Source organism: Oreochromis niloticus, linkage group LG6 (genome assembly GCF_001858045.2).
Source record: "Oreochromis niloticus isolate F11D_XX linkage group LG6, O_niloticus_UMD_NMBU, whole genome shotgun sequence".
Taxonomy (NCBI): domain Eukaryota; kingdom Metazoa; phylum Chordata; class Actinopteri; order Cichliformes; family Cichlidae; genus Oreochromis; species Oreochromis niloticus.
The window spans coordinates 26,268,196-26,285,929 of NC_031971.2; the positions used below are offsets into that span (position 1 = coordinate 26,268,196).

The 17,734-nt window shown below is 37.6% G+C and overlaps 2 protein-coding genes across 3 annotated transcripts in view; one reads left to right on the top strand and one right to left on the bottom strand.

Annotated features, from left to right (window-relative positions):
- The window catches only part of stx8 (syntaxin 8), a 43,839-nt gene extending 30,835 nt beyond the window's left edge, over window positions 1-13,004 (top strand). The window contains exons 7-8 of one of the 2 annotated variants that reach the window (XM_003447897.5): window positions 2,533-2,634; window positions 12,432-13,004. In XM_003447897.5, coding sequence (XP_003447945.1) covers window positions 2,533-2,634; window positions 12,432-12,496 — 167 coding nt within the window. In that variant the 3' untranslated portion in view covers window positions 12,497-13,004. Of the gene's footprint in view, window positions 1-2,532; window positions 2,635-3,327; window positions 6,132-12,431 lie in introns of those variants that run through there. The other variant, XM_025907791.1, reaches the window with a different exon arrangement.
- ntn1a (netrin 1a) overlaps window positions 12,796-17,734 on the bottom strand; it is a 57,996-nt gene continuing 53,057 nt past the window's right edge. The window contains exon 7 of the mRNA XM_003447953.5: window positions 12,796-16,805. Within this exon, the coding sequence (XP_003448001.1) occupies window positions 16,477-16,805 (329 nt within the window). The 3' untranslated portion in view covers window positions 12,796-16,476. The remainder of the gene's footprint in view (window positions 16,806-17,734) is intronic.

Genomic DNA, 17,734 nt, shown 5'->3' on the forward strand with positions numbered 1-17,734 from the left:
GTACATACGGCAATCTCACATCTCCCATCTGCTTGTCCTTGCCCCTTAACATTCTGGCCCTTCAAACTTACATGCTTTTCTTTCCTTCCTCTAATTATTTTTGCAACTTAATTATTTGGTATCAGCCAAAAGGCAAACTGTCTTGTCAAATGGCGATGACTCTAACTGGGGAAACAAGGCAGTTTCATTTGAGTTGAAGACATTTGTGCTCACAAAGATAAATGCTGCAGACAGCCCCAAGCCCTCATTGGTGGGAATTCGGTCACGTTGCCCAGTTTTTGAAGAACAGAAGAAGCTTGGATCATATCAACTGAGTACTACTTTGCCATACTGTAGCAATAAATTGTTGTTCCCCTTCTGAAGAACACTGCCTGTAAACTTGGCACTAGTTTGTAGATGAGTTTAGTTTCCCATTCCTGTTTAGTTTGTAGTTGTCTGAGTGAAAGAGTATACAATGGACTAAATCATTGCTATCTTTCACCAGTATTACTTTTTAATTTGGAAATCTTTCAGCAGCTGTCTGTTCCCATTTCACATATACACAAAAGAAAAAAGAGAAATACAACAAACCATCAGAAAGAAACTACATCATCGCATGAACATTATGGACTGCTTTATCTCTAAGATTTGTTCCTTTGACAGCAATATTTCATCCTGTCACTGACACATTAACATAGTCCATTTCTTAAATTTCACTCAACATTGTTCCTCATAGTCTTGTCATGTGAGTCAGTTGCTCCATAACATATATTTCACTCGCCGTTTTCAGCCATTCATGTTGTTTTCGTGGGTTCGGTTTGTACCATCTCTTTGTGATGGCTTTTTAGCTATCTGCTTTTGTTGCTGCACCAGATCTCTGGAGATGACATGTCAACACGGTGGCTTGCTCTAACAAATCACACAGGCTTCCATCTGGACGACCTTCAAGTCAGGAACTCCTACTGAAAGACCTTAGCCACAGCGCCAAACACACACACACACAACGAACACACTCTCTTTCTTTGGATCCTAAGGCATAGTCCCAGAAGCCTCAGCTTACGTCTTCAAAACTCACGAGAAATAAGGATCTGATTAAATCCAGGAAGGAGTGAAACCATTTGAAAGGGCAAGGAGTGCTTTCATATGACCTACTTCCTCTGCCACAACTTATGTCTGTTGGCAGGTTTGTCTTTTTGTTTGCCGTTCAGGTGTCATGTAATGCAGAACTTGTCTCTTTATCATTCAGAGCCATATAGATGGCTACCTTTGGTTTTTTGGGGGGTTTTTTTCAATTCCAATTCTAAATCCCCAAAAAGTTGGGATGCTGTGTAAAATGTAAATAAAAGCAGAAATGCTGTGATTTGCAAATCTCATTAACTCATATTTTATTCACAATAGAAGATAGAAAACACATGAGGTGTTTAAACCAAAACAAATGTTCAATTTTAATTTAAAAAAATAGCTCATCTTAAATTTGATGCCAGCAACAAATCATAAAAACGTTGGGATAGGACCATGTTTACCACTGTGTAGCATCTCCAGTTTTGGTTGAAAACTGAAGGAGGGATGTTGTCCCATTATTGTCTGATATATAAGATTTTAATTTAAGTTCTTTGCAATTAAATAGTTCTGTGTTGTCCTATACTTTTTATTTTATTATGAGCCAAATGTTTTCAGTTGATGGAAGGTCTGGACCCGGCCAGTTCAGTAACCGGACTTTTCTACTATGGAGCCATGCCGTCAGGCTTTTTAAATGAGCACTGATAACAGGCTGGATGGTCCCTCTCTTCTTTAGTCCAGAGGATGCAGTGTCCATGTTTTCCAAAATGAGTTTCAAATTTCAATTCTTCTGACTTGTCCATTTTAAGTGACCTTTGGTCCACAGGAGAAGACAGTATTTCTTGATCATGTTCACATATGGCTTCTTCTTTGCATGTTAGAGCTTTAACCTTTGATGGCACAGTGTGGTGTGTTTACAGACAGTGATTTCTGGAAGTCTTCCTGAGCCCATGCAGTGATTTCCATGACAGTTCATACCTGTATTTAATGCAGTGCTGCCTGAGAGCCAATGCAAAGACATCCAGTATTGTTTTTTTGTCCTTCCCCCTTGCTCAGATTCTCAGAAACCTTTGATGAAATTGTCGGCTGTAGATGATATTTTCTGTTGAGGAGCATTATGCAGATATTGTTCCATAATTTGTTGATGCAGTTTTTTGCAGATTAGTGAACCTCTGCCTATCTTTACTTCTCAGACAATCTCACTCTGTAAGGTGCTATTTTTTTGAATACCCAATCGTAAAGAAGATTACTCAGAATAGCAGATAGAGAGTTAGTGCTTCTGAATCACATATTATGTAGAAGCAAAACATGTATTCATTTTTTCTTCCTTTTACTTTTTATATATTTTTTAGTATGATATATTATGTTGCCTGTGTTTCAGTGACTTGATTACTGCAAAATAAAAGCTAAATCTACTAGTGCACATGACCTGACATGAGAAATTAGCTTGACTGACTTTTTTTCCTTATTTTCTTTGTCTTTTTTGTCTCTCAGAAATTATTGACGACCTTGCACATCTTGTGGACACGACAGATAACAGGATTCGTAATGAAACACGAAGGGTGAAGCTGGTGGAGACGAAGTCAGCCTCTTGTGGTGAGCATTCCTGTTTCCTTTACATGTAAAGCACTTTGTCATGTCTTTGTCTTTTATGTCATGGAGCACAGAAGACCACATAGATCTGTTCATTTAATTAAATATTATAGTAATACAATCTATAATAGCATAAATACTTACCATAAAATATCTGTTGCAGATTTTTTTTCCCATGCGTTTAGCTGTTATAAAGAAATATAACGGCTTCTGTGGCAGCTATGCACAAAAAGTGCATTTTGCAAGCTAAGCTTCTTGTGATCTTTTGGCATTACAAAGCTATCTTCACCATTAAGTCGTTTCAGCAGCGTTGGTGTTACTGCTGCTTTTTCCTTATTTTCCAGAATAGTGTTTAATGGAGCTGAAAAACAATGATGCTGATGGCAATAAGCCCTCTCAGTACAGAGCATGTTGTGAATGAATGGTGGGTGGACTGGTTTTGTCTGTCACGCCTGCTAACATAGTGTCCTGGCTTTAAGGGTCTCTCATGCAAGTCCTTTGAGGAATCATCAAATATCCACTGAGGGTTGGCCGTGTCATCAGCCACTGTTGTCTCAACTTCACATTTACAGAGTTGACCTCTTTCCTTAGAAGTTTTGTGAATGTATGACCCTTCTTTAGTATTATCACTGATCTGCTTTGGTTTGTGTAACTTTTGTTTTATTGTGTACAAAAAGACTGCTTCACTCTTTTCAGAGGGTCCCGCTTTTCAGAGGGAAACAGCTGCCACGAGATGTGTGTTAACTGGCTCTGAAGCCAACCTATGGAATGTGGCAGTGAGTGTGAGTGAGGCTGGCTCAGTAGGCCCTGTGAAATGCCAGACCGCATTGCTATGGCAAAGACTGCATTGTTGTGCACGGAGACCTCACAGCCAGGAACAGAGCAGGCAATAGGAAGGTCAGCCCCCCAAATGCTTCATTCTGTTGGTCTTGTCCCCATGGTGCCTGAGCGCGAGTTTGTTTGAAGATCCCAGAGCTTAGATTGTGTTAGAATCAGGACTCTTTTTCTCTTTTTGTTGAACGTTTTTTTGCCAAGTCCCTCGATCTTCACAGGCAGAAGAGTATTCCTGGGCTGTTTGTGCATTTGTTTGTGTGTCCATTTATGTATATGATCACCTGCAAGTTTGTATCCAGCAAATACATCTACATTTGCTTTCTAGTACTGGATTGGAGCCCCTTTTGCATTTAAAACTTCCTTAATTTTTTGGTGTAGATTCAACAAGGTGCTGGAAAGATTTTTCTCAGATTTTGGTCCATATTTACATGATACCATTACACAGTTCCTGCAGACTTGTCAGGAGCACATTCATGACTTAAATATCACATTTCATCACATCACAAAGGATCTCTACTGGATTTAGATATGGTGACTGTGGAGGCCCTCCTAGTGCATGCTGTTTATGCTAAATTCTGACAATACCATCTGAACATTGATGAGTCTCAATTTCTGCTGCAGACCAGACAATATTTTTCCAATATAGTGTTGTCTAATTTTGGGATCCAGTACAAATTATTGCCTCAGTTTCTTGCACTTAGTGTCAGGACTGGCACTGGTGTGCTCTTCCGCTGCTGCTGGCCATCTGCTTCAAGGTTTAATGCATTTTGCAATCAGAGTCACTTTGTTGCATACTTTGGTTGTAGAGTGATGATTTGAGCTACTGTTGCTCTCCTATCTGCTTGAAGCAGTTTAGCCAATCTTCTCTGACCTCTGGCATCAACAAGGCCTTTTCACCCAGAGAACTGTCACTCACTGGATAGGATTTGTTTTTCAGACTCTTCTCTGTAAACCCTAGCCATCCATGAAAATCTCAGTAGGTCATGAGTTTCTGAAATATTCAGACCAGCCCATCTGGCACCAATAACCATGCCACATTAAATCATCTTTGTTCCCCATTCTGATGCTCAGTTTGATCTTCAGCAGGTCGTCGTGACCATGTTTACATGCCTAAATGCATTGAGTTAATACCATTGGATTGGCTGAATATTTACATTAATGAGCAGTTGAACAGATGAAACAGGTGAACCTAGTAAAGGTGAGTGCATGTTTGCATTTTGCAAGTGTGCAAGTGTACAATTTATTACAACAGTATTTAAAGGTATTTCTTATGTCTACGTGTGTGTGTGTGTGTGTGTGTGTGTGTGTGTGTGTGCGTGTGTGTGTGTGTGTGTGCATGCATGCATTTGTGTGTTAGTGATTCGTTTTGGCAAATGGAAAATTCCCCTGTGGTCTTTTTCACTCTCACCTCTGTTCAATCTTTCTTTTTTTTTTCCAATCCTTTCTGTCATCCCCCGTTTATCTTCTCATGTTTGACACTCGTCTTTGTGTCAAGCACAGAAAGAACTGAAAGTACTACATGCCACAAATTGTTTGGAGGGCTTTCCTTCTTTCTTCATGGCAGTGTGTTTGTAATTCCTCAGCTTTAAGGCTTTGTTTATTTTTAAGACCACCTTTCATCCAAAACCGGTGTTTGGTGTTATGTCTTAGCTGAGTTCTTGTAAAGTTAGGAACGTCTGGCTGGAACAGCCAAACGCATACTTAACATAGCATAATGGAAATTACTGTAGTTTTCCCAATATCAGCATGCTTTTGCACTCTGAAGATAGGGGCATAGCAAATTTTCGTGCATACATGCAAACATACAAACAAACAAAAAACACCATACCAAAAAATTTAGTTGAACGTTTGAAAAGGGTAAGCTCATCCTTGAAAAGGGTCATCTCACCACAAGAGAAGGGCCCACATATTGCTAAACCATGGTTCCTGGAACACACTGTGCATAACTAGTGCCCTGTAGTGTTGAGAAATATCCATTTTGCTGAAACATATTAGATTCCTGCACAGAGTAGGCTTCAATCCACCCAAGATTAAGATTGTTTTGACTGCATTTATAAATTTTCTTCATTCAAAATTTCAGTTTTGTGCACCTCAGATGTTAAGTTTCTATTTCATCATCAGTACCTTGATGTAGGTGTCTTGATTCCAATAACATGAAAAAACAACCCCAAACAGGAAGTAATAGTTTTCTAGAGTCCTTCAATAAACATCTGAGAAGTTTGCGTTATTCTAGCAAAAAAGGGGGGACTTGCAGTTTTTTTTGGGGGGGGGGGGTTGTTTTTTTGTTTTTACGGACTACAGCTCATAGGTTTTCCTGAATATGTGTGGCAGATTAGTCTAAGGGATGCCAGAAATGCCATTACTGAAAGTGTAAGTTAGAGCACATAAAATCAGATAACATCAACTTGAATAACCCTCCCAACAGAGCTTATCCTAAATTTGTAGAGGACATTTGCAGGAACCCCCTGAATCCCACAGGTGGTTTGAATCAGACGTTGGTTTATGACGGACAGAATTTGACTCTCTTTTGAGAAGAGCGTGTTTGCTTAACATTATCTATAATTGCAAATTAGGAGTTACCAAGAAAAACACAAAGTATGGGAGATAAATATAACATTAAAACTGTTTTTTGATATTTTATGGCAGTTTTTGTTCCTCTTAACGCCCCAACATGATATACTGTTGGCAGACAGAGATCCCAGTTAAATATGTTTTATGTAGCTGATGAAAGACTTGCTTTAAATTACTGTATACATCCTGTTAATGATGTTTCCACATCAGAGGTTTTTCTCAGTAAGTGGCAAGTTCAAGTAAATTTGCCTCAAGATATCTGTAAATATTTGAAACCATTTTCATATTTCATATTTGACAGGGGTGTAGGGAGAATATTTTCCTCCTTGTTCATATGTTCAGACCACAAGATTACACTGCAATGCATGCAGCTTCATCTGCCAGCTAAGTAGTGCACCAATTAATCTCAGTTATATCACCTAAAAATGTATATTTTAGGTACACCCTTAAAATAAATTGCATTTTTGAATGTTGTAAAACATATAAACATTATCAAAAATGAATGCTAGCAGGTCTTAGTGTGTGCATTTAAAACAGACATTTGTGGCACTCTAAATGAGCATCCTAATGTATACTCCAATTTATGAGGTCCCCTGATTTTCCTCTTGCGTCACTAAGCAGTTAACATTTTCACATAACTGCCTCAAAATTTGCTGCACTTTATTTTCCATTAATTCTTCCTCAAGTATGAATCTTAAGTCTGGCAGTGCGGATCTTACGTGCTGCACAATAATGTTTAATATTTAGTATTTACTGTTATATTCCCATATATCATCGTGATGTTGTTTATCCTATTGCTCTCGTTTTCTTCTGCTTGTTTTCTTTTTTCTTTCTCAACAGGTGATCCAGGTGATTGATATATGTATTTTTTGTCTGCTTATTTTGTTGGTTTTTGTTTTTTGCCCTTTATCCCCGTCCCTCTTTTCCGCTGTTTTTTCCCCCTCTTTCTTTCTCCCTTTTCTTTTCCTCATTCAAGTCTGTCCCGTATCTAGCAAGTGAAAATTAAAAAAAATAAAATAAACAATAAAAGGCTGGGATGGTCCATTTGGTAAAGTAAATCCGTTGGGCATCTTTCTTCGCCTTTAGACAATAATTCTGATGGCAAAAGAACCAAACGGGACAGGCAAAAAATAAAAAATAAAAAGTCTGGCAGTGCTATAAGCTCTCCTAGAACCATGATACGGTTCAATAAACTTTATAAAAATATTACTGTCCTTAAAATTAAATGTAATAAGTTTGGCAATTGTCTTGATTTTAAAGATATATATTTTCCCATGTATTTGTTTATAAGTATGTACTTAAAAAGCTAATATAAAGTTATAGTTTATGTTAATTGGCATATGTTAGCATTGCAGCTTTATAATTAAATTGGCGAGCAGCTCGTAAATGTTAAACTATCGTTCCATTTGCATTTCCGTTGTGACTGTGGTGTTTTTAAGTACAGCGTCAAAGTGCAAGTAGCATGTCTCCAAAGTCTTATCAGTTCTGTTCAATTCAGTTTAGTTTATATAGAACCAAATCACAACAGCAGTCACCTCAAGTTGCTTAAAGTCTTTACAGACTAATACAAATCTGGAAAATTTATATAATGTATAACTTCCTTGGGGTTTCCAATTTTCTGCTCATAGAAGTATGCAGGACATATAATTTACAGATGTATAAAGTTTTACGTATGCTGTAGTAGACAAAAATGCAGTCACATTTTAGTTGGACACCATATGTTTTAATATATATGCCAGGAAAATTTTCAACACATTTCTAAAGCCACAAACAATTAAAAATATGTGTCTTTGTGGTTGTGTTTTTAAAAAATAGCTTCATGTTTATCTTGTTAGCATAAAATTTATCTTTTCTCCATTGTTTTGTCTTTTTTGTCTACAAAGGTCTTGAACTTTTAGCCAGGGGATTGACCAGACCAGTTCATGGGCCATCTCTTTCACTCTTTCTCTCACCAATTATTGGTATTCTCTGCAAGTTGTCTTACTGATGTCTGGAAATTGCTAAGATGGGTTGAACCCAGACCAGGCCCTCCGAAACTTCTGGGTGGTCAGTCTATCAGCAGACACCAACTATCTCCCTCAGCATCAATGTGACAGCAGAGCCCTAATCTATTTGGAAAGTTAACGCCATTATTGTCATTAGCCTCTAGAGGCCCTCTGAGGGTCAGAGTAGGTTATTTAGTTACTGAGGCAGACAGTGATGGTCCAAGGGGAAGGGTGAGGGGCATTGTGGATGCTTAATGTGGCTTCATGACTGGCGGCTACGTGATGATAGAAAGTTAGAAAGAACAAGCGAGAGTCTTGCTTCACAGTAACATATGTGTGTTGCATGGCTTATTACTGTTGTTGCTATGCGGTGTCAAATGGAGTTGCTGACAGATGTTGGACTAGACTGAATGAAATTCTGATGTCTGAATCTAATATAGACCGGGCCTATCATTTACACCTAAACAAAGATGATTGCTGTGAATTTATGTGTGTATTTGCTTAAAGCTTGAGGCTTTTAAAGAGTCATCACAAGTATTTGAGCATGTGTGTCTGGTTTGACTATTTTATTATGCTCACATGTGTAAGTTATCAAGAGGAGAGGGCCTGACTAAACCAGTGATGGCTCTTAGTATGAATATCCTGTGAACCTATGTAGGAACACATTCCTTTTGTATACAATTTTTAAAAAAACCCACTATGCTCAAATAATTCCCCATATGTAAATAAGGTGACAACTGGCTGGAAGTACTTATATTTTAGGGAAAAAACAAAGGAGAAGGATGACAAGAACGATGCAATAAGATAATGGGGTATAAAGACATCTGGACATCGTACAGCCGTGTCTCATATATCCCGGCAAAGAAACCAGCATCAGCCTTGCATTTCATCAAACCACCACTACCACCGCAAGCAATTTGTTCAGCATGGCTTATATCTCACTCTGTCTCTCTCCCCGTGGGAAAGACAACCAATTAAGCCACAGAGGGGAATGCAGAAGGCAAGAGCCAAAGAATGAGAGAAATGCAAACCGAAAGTGAAAGGGCTGGGGATAATACCAGCCGCATGCTAAATAACAATGGACAACTTAAGTCAGTGGGGCCACGTATTGACAGCCCTCAGACCAGCTAGATGTGCAGTTGTTTTAAATCTTCATTCCTGTGTCACTGTAGAAGAAGTGGGAATGGTGTGGGAATCTGACTTTGGCAAAACTTTTCCAAATTTTAAATGTGTGCCATGGTTTGTGGTCTGATATATACATATACAGAATGAAAGACCAGCATATCCTAAAGGCAATCAAATCCTCATAATGTACTCTAAACCACACACCATCACTTCTCTCTTACACTCGCTAACACTCCAGTTGAATTCCATTCAGGTTTATTTATATAGCACCAAATCACAACAACAGCCACCTGGAGATACTTTATACTGTAAGGCCTTACACTTACCACCGGGAACTCTGTGGACTGCCTTCTCTCATTCCTGATTATCAAAATGAATTTTTAAATTTAAACAGTAACCAGGGCAAGCAGTTACCATCATCCCCTGGATTAAAACACACCTCTCATGCAAACCACAATAGGCATATTTCACGTGTCATATTTTATAGATTTTAGACATTCGTTCTCCATTCTGATTCTGTTCTGAATTTGTTATTCACTTAAAGAAGGAGTTAAGTTGATATTTTAGTGTTCAAAATATATTTGCAGTATATCAGTATATATATAAAATGTAATTATTCAGAAATGTCTCAGATTTATGAATCATTTTGGAAACAGAGCCCTTAAATCTGGCTGTCATACCTGAAACAACTAGTTCAAAATTGAAAAGCGTTTATATTTCATTGCTCTCTGTGCTGGGCACCGCTTTTAATATGCCACAAATAACAGATTACCAGCATATACTTACCCAGCAAGTTTCATTCAGGCTTTTACAATTTGCAAATTTTAGTTAACACTGAATAAAGTTAAACTTTTATCATCTCATTCTCTAGGTGGCAGTGTCAAAATAAACAAGCTGGTATATAAAATCACATGAAAAAAGGAATTTGAGCTGGACTAGTTTAGTTATGTTAATTGTTGCAGTAAATACTCTACAATACACTAGTATTTATGGCTGGTGGTGGTTAAATGGTTAAGATATATCCATTTATCCATCAAAATTATTTAAAATATTCCTAAAGGCTTTACTGTGATTCTGTTTTACTTGGAGGATAAAATATCTACCTGTTACGGATTTTACACGTGTTTTTTTTTCTTCTTTTCTTCTCTCTAGGGCGGTGGCTTTAATAATAAAAAAAAAACTGTAATATTTTGAGGTCCTGAGGGCAAAACACTTTGATGAAGTGTGAGTGAGCTTTTGCACATTTTTTTCTCTGCTGCCATAGTATCAGAGAAAAACAATGATTATCCTCTGGAAGCAGAATCAGAAACACATGCCTATCACAGTGTGCGATCTATGGCAATAAAGCTTTTGTGGCCATTGAACGCATGTAAATTGCATTAAGTCATCAAGAGAAGAATGGTTATATGCTACAAGGGCATAAGCACTTTGGACTTGTGTTAGATCAAGGACTTTGAAAATTAGTAGTGAGGTATGTAGGCTTCTTACCTCTTCCAAGTGTATTCCCTTGTGTCTGATGAATTCCCCTCCTTCCCTCTGGGTCTGTCTCAAATCAGGTTTGGAGTTTCTCAGCTGCTTGACATTTGACTTTTTAACTTTAAAGTTGAAATTATATATATATATTTTTGTTTCAAGCTGAAAAGGTTTTATCACCAAGGGTTATAGCAACAAAACATGAAGAAAATTCAGCATAAATTATCATAGCAAATGAGTTTGGAAAGTTGTGTAACTGTATCTGAGCAGCAGTGATTTTTTTTAATTAAGCCTTGCCAGACTGGATGGGTAGTGGTTGTTGACTATGATGAAGTCTCATTGCTTTTTAAATAAATGTAGAGCAGTTCATGATTAACACGGACAAAATAAATAAACTTCTGGAGTAGTTGTCCAGTGCTTAACACCCTAAAAAATTAATGCTTACACTATAGCTCATTTTGGTTATTTGGCAACAGAGTGACACATACTGGCGTTTATAATTAGTTGGATAAAGACACTGTGTTTGTAGTTTTGTCTCTGGACAGAACCACAGTGGATTTTAAATCCAGCAATCAATATATGATTGAAGTGCAGACTTTCAGCTTTAATTCATGAGGTTTCACAAAACTTTTGCATTACAGACATTTTTATACACAGTTTCCCAATTTCAAAGACTCCAAAGTAACTGGACAATGGACTGGCAAGCAGTTTTGTGGCAAGATGAGGTCTGTTTATTTGTTGTTTCATGACAGATGAAGCAGACATTAATATCTAAAGTTGATTTAAAGTGTTGAATTTATATTTCATAGCTTTTTTGTCATTTTAAATGTGAGCCTCAAATGTCAGCGAATGAGGCCAACGTTAGGCTGAAAAGAAAAAAAAACTTGATAGAACGACATCAAAAATTTTACAAGTCACCAGATCAACAGCCAGTGAGTTCACTGAAGAGCTCAGCGATACCAAAAGCACAGAAAGTGTACGATGACAGAATTGTTTCCATGGTTAAGAAAAAAAAATTAACAACGTCTTACTCGGTAACAAGACACCAAAACACTCTGAAGGAGGTGTTCAAGGGCTAGAGCCAAGAGATCGTTTCTTGAATGAAAACACAGAGGGTTTACGGCAAAGTGCAAACCACTGGTTACGCTCAAGTAGGCCAGATTAGACTTTGCCAGAAAACGTCTAAAAGAACCTGCACAGCTCCAGAAAGTTCTTGATTAGATGAAACCAAGATTAAGTTGTACTGAAGAGAGTGGAACACGGAGAGGGAAAAGAACTGCTCGTGATCCAAAGCATACCACATCATTTGTTAAACAAGGTGGATGCAGTGTTATGGCATGGGCATGTACGGCTGCCAGTGGAACGGGGCCACTAGTGTTTATTGATGATGTGACTGCTGGTAGAAGGAGCCGGATGAATTCTGAAGTGTGCAGGGCTACACTCTGATTCAGCCAAATCCTGCAAAACTGATCACACAGCGCTTCGCAGTCCAAATGGATGATGTCCCAAAGCATACTGGAGAAGCAACACAAGTTTCTCAAGGCAAAAAAATTATATTATTCAAGTAAATCACCTGATCTCTGGCCAGTATAGCATCTTATAGATTAAGTGATTTTCATCTGATTGCATTCTGCTCTTATTCACACAGCAACCTGTCTTCTTCAGAAATGTTCTCCCACTGTGTTAGGGGAGAAAAAGCATCCAGATTTTCATTTTTTTGTGTGTGAAATTACTTAATGAAGCTTGTAGTCTGATGTCCTTTTCCCTCCAATTGTTCTAACATGTCTTTTTTTCCTCTTTCCTTCTGCTCAGGGATGCTGGTAGTGATCGTACTACTTCTTATAGCCATTATAGTGATTGCTGCGTGGCCTGTGTGATGAAGACAGCAGTGATCATGGACCCGTGTCGGACAGCAACAATGAAAGTCTGGAGCAGAATTTAATCAGCACTGACATCAAACAGACAGACCCTCATTTAAGCAGATTTATCATACTTGTTCTTCACATTTAGACACAGGTCATTTTGGGCTATCTAATCAAGGAGAAGTGGAAAAAAAGACTTTAACGCCACAGACAAATGTTTTTATTCAGTATGTCACTCTTGGGTTTCAGGGTATATGTAACCTTCAAAAGACATTTACTTTCTTTTTTTGTGGGTGTAAATTGTTTAATAGATATTCAATTGTCTTACTAATAAATTAGTAAATCATCAAACTCTTAAATTATTTGGAGATTTGTAAGGATTTTGAAAAAGATTTCTTTTACTGCCTGAACTGTGGGGAATGTTGACCTAACGGTAGGACCTCCCGCAGGCAACGGGGACTTTTCTTTCATAAGCCTGTCTGTGGTTGGGCTGAGGTTTGCACTGGATACAGTAATTCTGCAAGCTTTGCAATATTCACACTCACTTATATTTACCCATTTATTACTGTAGCAGCTGTAATGTTATCATTTTGTTTGGATTTTGTAATGTTTATAGAATAGCTCATAGCCAAAACAAACAGCTCAGCTGTGTTACTAACATGGCTCTTTTCCTTCCCTGTAAATCAATTCAGCTTGTAATTTCTAATAAATGACATTTCCATTTTATAGTGCCTGGACTCCTGTCTGCGTTTACGCTCACGCCTCACTCTGAAGTGTTTTGTAACATGATCTTTAGGTAGTGTGGACCTTTGGCAAAGTTTTAACACACTAGTACTACTTTAATTCATTCCACTGCATAATTTTTTCCCCTACTACATTTATAATGACACTGCAACCAGTTAACAGGGATAAGCTGACTACATTAAATTCTGAAGTCCTAAATTACAATTTAAAAAAAAAAAAAAAGCAACCGAGGCAAATGATTTTTCAATGTAACAAGAGTTTATTTATTCTGAAAATCTGAATTTAGTTCTATCAGGTTGGTGTGTTCAGTAGTTATTATTTCCTTCTTTTAATAACAACGATCTAAATAACCACAAACAAGTAAAAAAAAAAAAAAAAAAGACAATAAAATCCACAATGTCTTGTGTCATTAAATATATTCATATATAATAACCATAATATATTAGTAGGCATTGTAAAACATTGCAAAAGACTTTGCAATGGTGAAAACAACATTTACAATTCATAGTATGAACACAAAGCAATGCTTTGACGTGTATGTGTATAGCGTTTCATCTGGAAGCTTGTCAAACCATTGCTCAGGAGACGGATGTCAAAGTTACAGCTATAAGCTATGGAGACCAGAGTCGTGTCATTTTAGATTACACTGTGCCAAATAAAAATAGTTTTTAAAACAAAGAACTTGACACATAACATTGTTGGTTTAACAATGAAATGCAGTACCGTGCAAAAATATTGTGTATTTGTCAGAATATTGTGATTATCAGTTTTGGAGAATTCAAGAAGCCGCCATCATGTAGCAGCATGTTGGGTATTAATAACAAATATTAAACTGATTGAACAATTAAAAAAACACTCAATGTCAATATTAACTAGTACAGTCATTTTCTGTATCACAGTTAAATATACTCAATTTGTCATCATCTAGGATTTTTACTATAAGTAAAATTACAAAATTGAGGATGTTTCCAAGATAGTGGTATCAAATCTTTATCTCCTTTTAATGAAAGTTTGAAAGTTTCTTGTCTATCCCTCTTTACACTCACTTGAGCGTTAGAGATTAAATGTAACTTTTGTGAGACAACAATCGCCCATTTAACATGTTTTATTGTCTCACAAACATAGTGCTCACGGTGTTGTGATTTGGCCTCAAAAGATAAAAAGTTCATGATAAATCAAATACACTTTGGGCTTTTTACAAACCTGAGCATTTTTATCCGTGCATTCCTTGGAGAAATCCAAACTGAACTGCACACAAACAAAGTGGTTTGAATCAAGCAGCGACAAGTTATTGTAATGCACCCCATTTGTCCCTTTGCAAGTATTGACGTGAAGAGAATTAACGTGGCAGGCATTTTCTTACTGATTCGTTTCTTTTACTGAGTGTACAGTCGTGCATTGTGTTTGCAAAAGAGTGTGCCCTGTAAATGGGTTTATATGCAATCCCACCGTATTGCAGGAAGTACTACAGACGAATACAAGCCACTGTGAGGTGGATTCTAAAAGTAAATTTAGGTAATAGTGTTGAGCACTTTCTTAAGGCGCAAAAAGATTCAATTTTTCATCACTATAGGGATTATTTTCTCTGTCACGTAAGGTAAGAAAGGTATTGTTTCATTGTATCCACTCAGTGCTTTCTACAACCTGAATATCTTTCAGATCATCTTTTCAGATTTAGTGGTAGTAACAGGCAGGGGGTCAGTTGCAACATTTTTCTTCCTTTGTCCTACTCATACCCATTGTAGAAGATTTTGACATACTGTGGCGAGTTTTCCATAAGTTGGTTTAAAAGAACACATGTCTGAAGAGGTAAATCATATAAATATTTGCATTGTTGCACTTGCGTCATACTATTTGTCTTTGTCAGTATCCTCTGAGAACATGCAGTACCAGCAGCTGCAGTGCTGCACTTTCACCCGCACAATTTTAACATTGCATCCATTTTACACAACAACAGACATTGGGTAACTTTCACAGTTCTGATCGTTTGTGGCAGAGCAAGCATTGCTGATGCAAGGAAAAAAACAAAACAAGATTTCACATCCCAAATCCCCTTTGGGGTTGCGTTAGGCAGGGTTTTCAGCATAAAACCAAATCAAACCTCCAAAGCTAACCGCTGCAGTGACGCCTCATGACAGGATGGAAGCGGTTGAGGGTAGCTTCTTATTAATGTCTATTAGGAACAACTCAAGATTTTATGAACATTTTTGTAAAGAGGTTATCAATAAAATGTAGCTGGCTTCTTATTCCCAAGTCACTTGTTAAAGCTTCTATTTTTTGTGAGACAAAGAAAAAAAATCACAGTTACTGTAACTACTAAAGGTCAAATCAGTGATTTCAATTTTTTTTCCCTCAGAAATTTAACATTAGTACAGTACCACAAGCAGCACTATTTAGTGAACATTACAATTTCACATGCAGGTTTAGGCAAATGCTTAACTGTGAAATTTGAGGGGCACTGATTGAAGTAACAAGGACGCTCAGGATTGATTAGATTGAAAATGCAAAGTCAATACTGTCGTAGATTCTTTTCTGTCACTTGCATGTTGTGAAACTATAAAAGTCCTGACAGATGAAAATGTAAGACATGCAATTTAGTGTTGCTTGAATTGCATAATATAACTAAATTCAGACAGGAAAGGAATGGCAAGTCTTTCACAGCTAAATGTATGCATTTCTGTGGCTTAGAAACAATAGCATTTATGGCACAAATCTCAATAAAGGAACTACATATCACTGCCTCAATTGCCACTCAACAGTGAAATCTTTTGTTGAAACAAGCTCACTTCTTAGCGAAGAATACAATTTTCCAAAACAACATGCAGAGGCAAAGTTGCAGCGGTAGGTAAGTGGCTTTCTGTCACTTTTGCAACAGCGGAAAACGTCCATAAAATTCAAACATAAAATATAATGATTTCATATTGGGATAATGAGAACAACACAAATAATGATATATACTGGTAATAGGTGCAAATCCACAAGAGAAAGGAATCTCAAAGTAAAATAAACCAAATCTGCCAGGTGAGCTCCTTCAACAAAAGTTCGACTGAAAAAAACATCATCCTAAATAATTCTCTTCATGCTTCTACACAAAAAAGCAGCGACATAAACAGTCTCTTTTCTGTCCATGGTCCTCCGTCTGTCACTCTTCCATTCTTTTTATTTATTTATTTATTTTTTTAATATTTGCCAGCTCGGCTTTTTTTCTTGAAATCATCTCCCTCTTCAGAATCGTCTCCGTCTTTTCCCGCTTATGGCTTCTTGCACTTGCCTTTCTTCTCGCGCTGCTGGAACTTCCTGAGCCTGCGCGCCCATGTGTCCCTCCACTGGATAACCAGGCTACCTTTATCTGCCACTACTCCACCCTGGCCAGGGGAGTCCTCATCATTTCCCAGCAGCAAGTACTTCTTCCCAGGCTTGATCTTTGGACACTTGCAGGCCACGTCTTTGGCACGGACCCACAGAATCTGGTCCCCACGGCGGATGCGGCTCTCTCCCTGCTTGTAGACGGAGATGATGTTGACAGTAAATTTCCACCACTCACCGGATTTGTCCGCTTTCAGGATGTGCACTTGGACAGCTGCAAAGAAAAGTTGGGAAGCAAAAGACGTGACACATGATTTCCTTTTACTGCATTCAACAAACATGCAAAAGCGTGTGACGTGTAAAGTTTAATTTCTCCATAAGGGTAAAAGTCTGCAGCAGAGTTCTGTGAGGCTGTAACTGGGCTGTTTTTGAGGCTATATACTATAATTGAGTATATCATTTTCATCACAGATGCAAGCATGTAGATGCCACCTTCAGCTTCTGCATTGCATCTTTGCTACTGCTATTTATATCAGGTGTCTTTGGATAGACTAAACGTTCTTTTAATAATTTTACAGTTAGATACATATATCAAGTTCATGCATTTAAATACATTCAGTTTGATATTTTACAAGAGGTAGTCTGTTTTTAAGATGACTGCATGTTAAGTGGCCACACTGAATTAAGCTAATGCTAGCTTAAAGGTAGCTTGAGGTATGTAGTTGGGTCTAAAAATCTGCATTTCAGACTTAACTAAATATGCTGTATCATTGACACAGTTTTTGCATTTGTAACAAAGCAAGCCAGTTATGAATTTGTTGTAAATAGTGGTGAGTTATGATGATTTTTCAAGTATATAAAGATCTCTGCCTTCAGAGATTGGGTCAAACCCAGGCAGGTCTCTTCTGTTTGAAATTTGTATGTTTTTAAGTTTTCTCTAGGAGCTCCTCGGTTTCTCCTCCCATCAAAAAAATGCCAGGTTAATCTTGTGTATTATTTTAAGACATAAATTTGGAGGTTTGGTTCCTGCTGTCCAATGCATGATAAGATTTACAAATCAGAGGTTGGTTGACTCAAAGTCCATGACGACAGTAGGCCAGCAATAAGAGACTTACACGTTTTACTGGGAACAATAAAGGTCTGTAAATTTTTCTTTAAAGCAAATCATCCAGCAGATTTTTCACTAAGAGACATTGCGGTAGA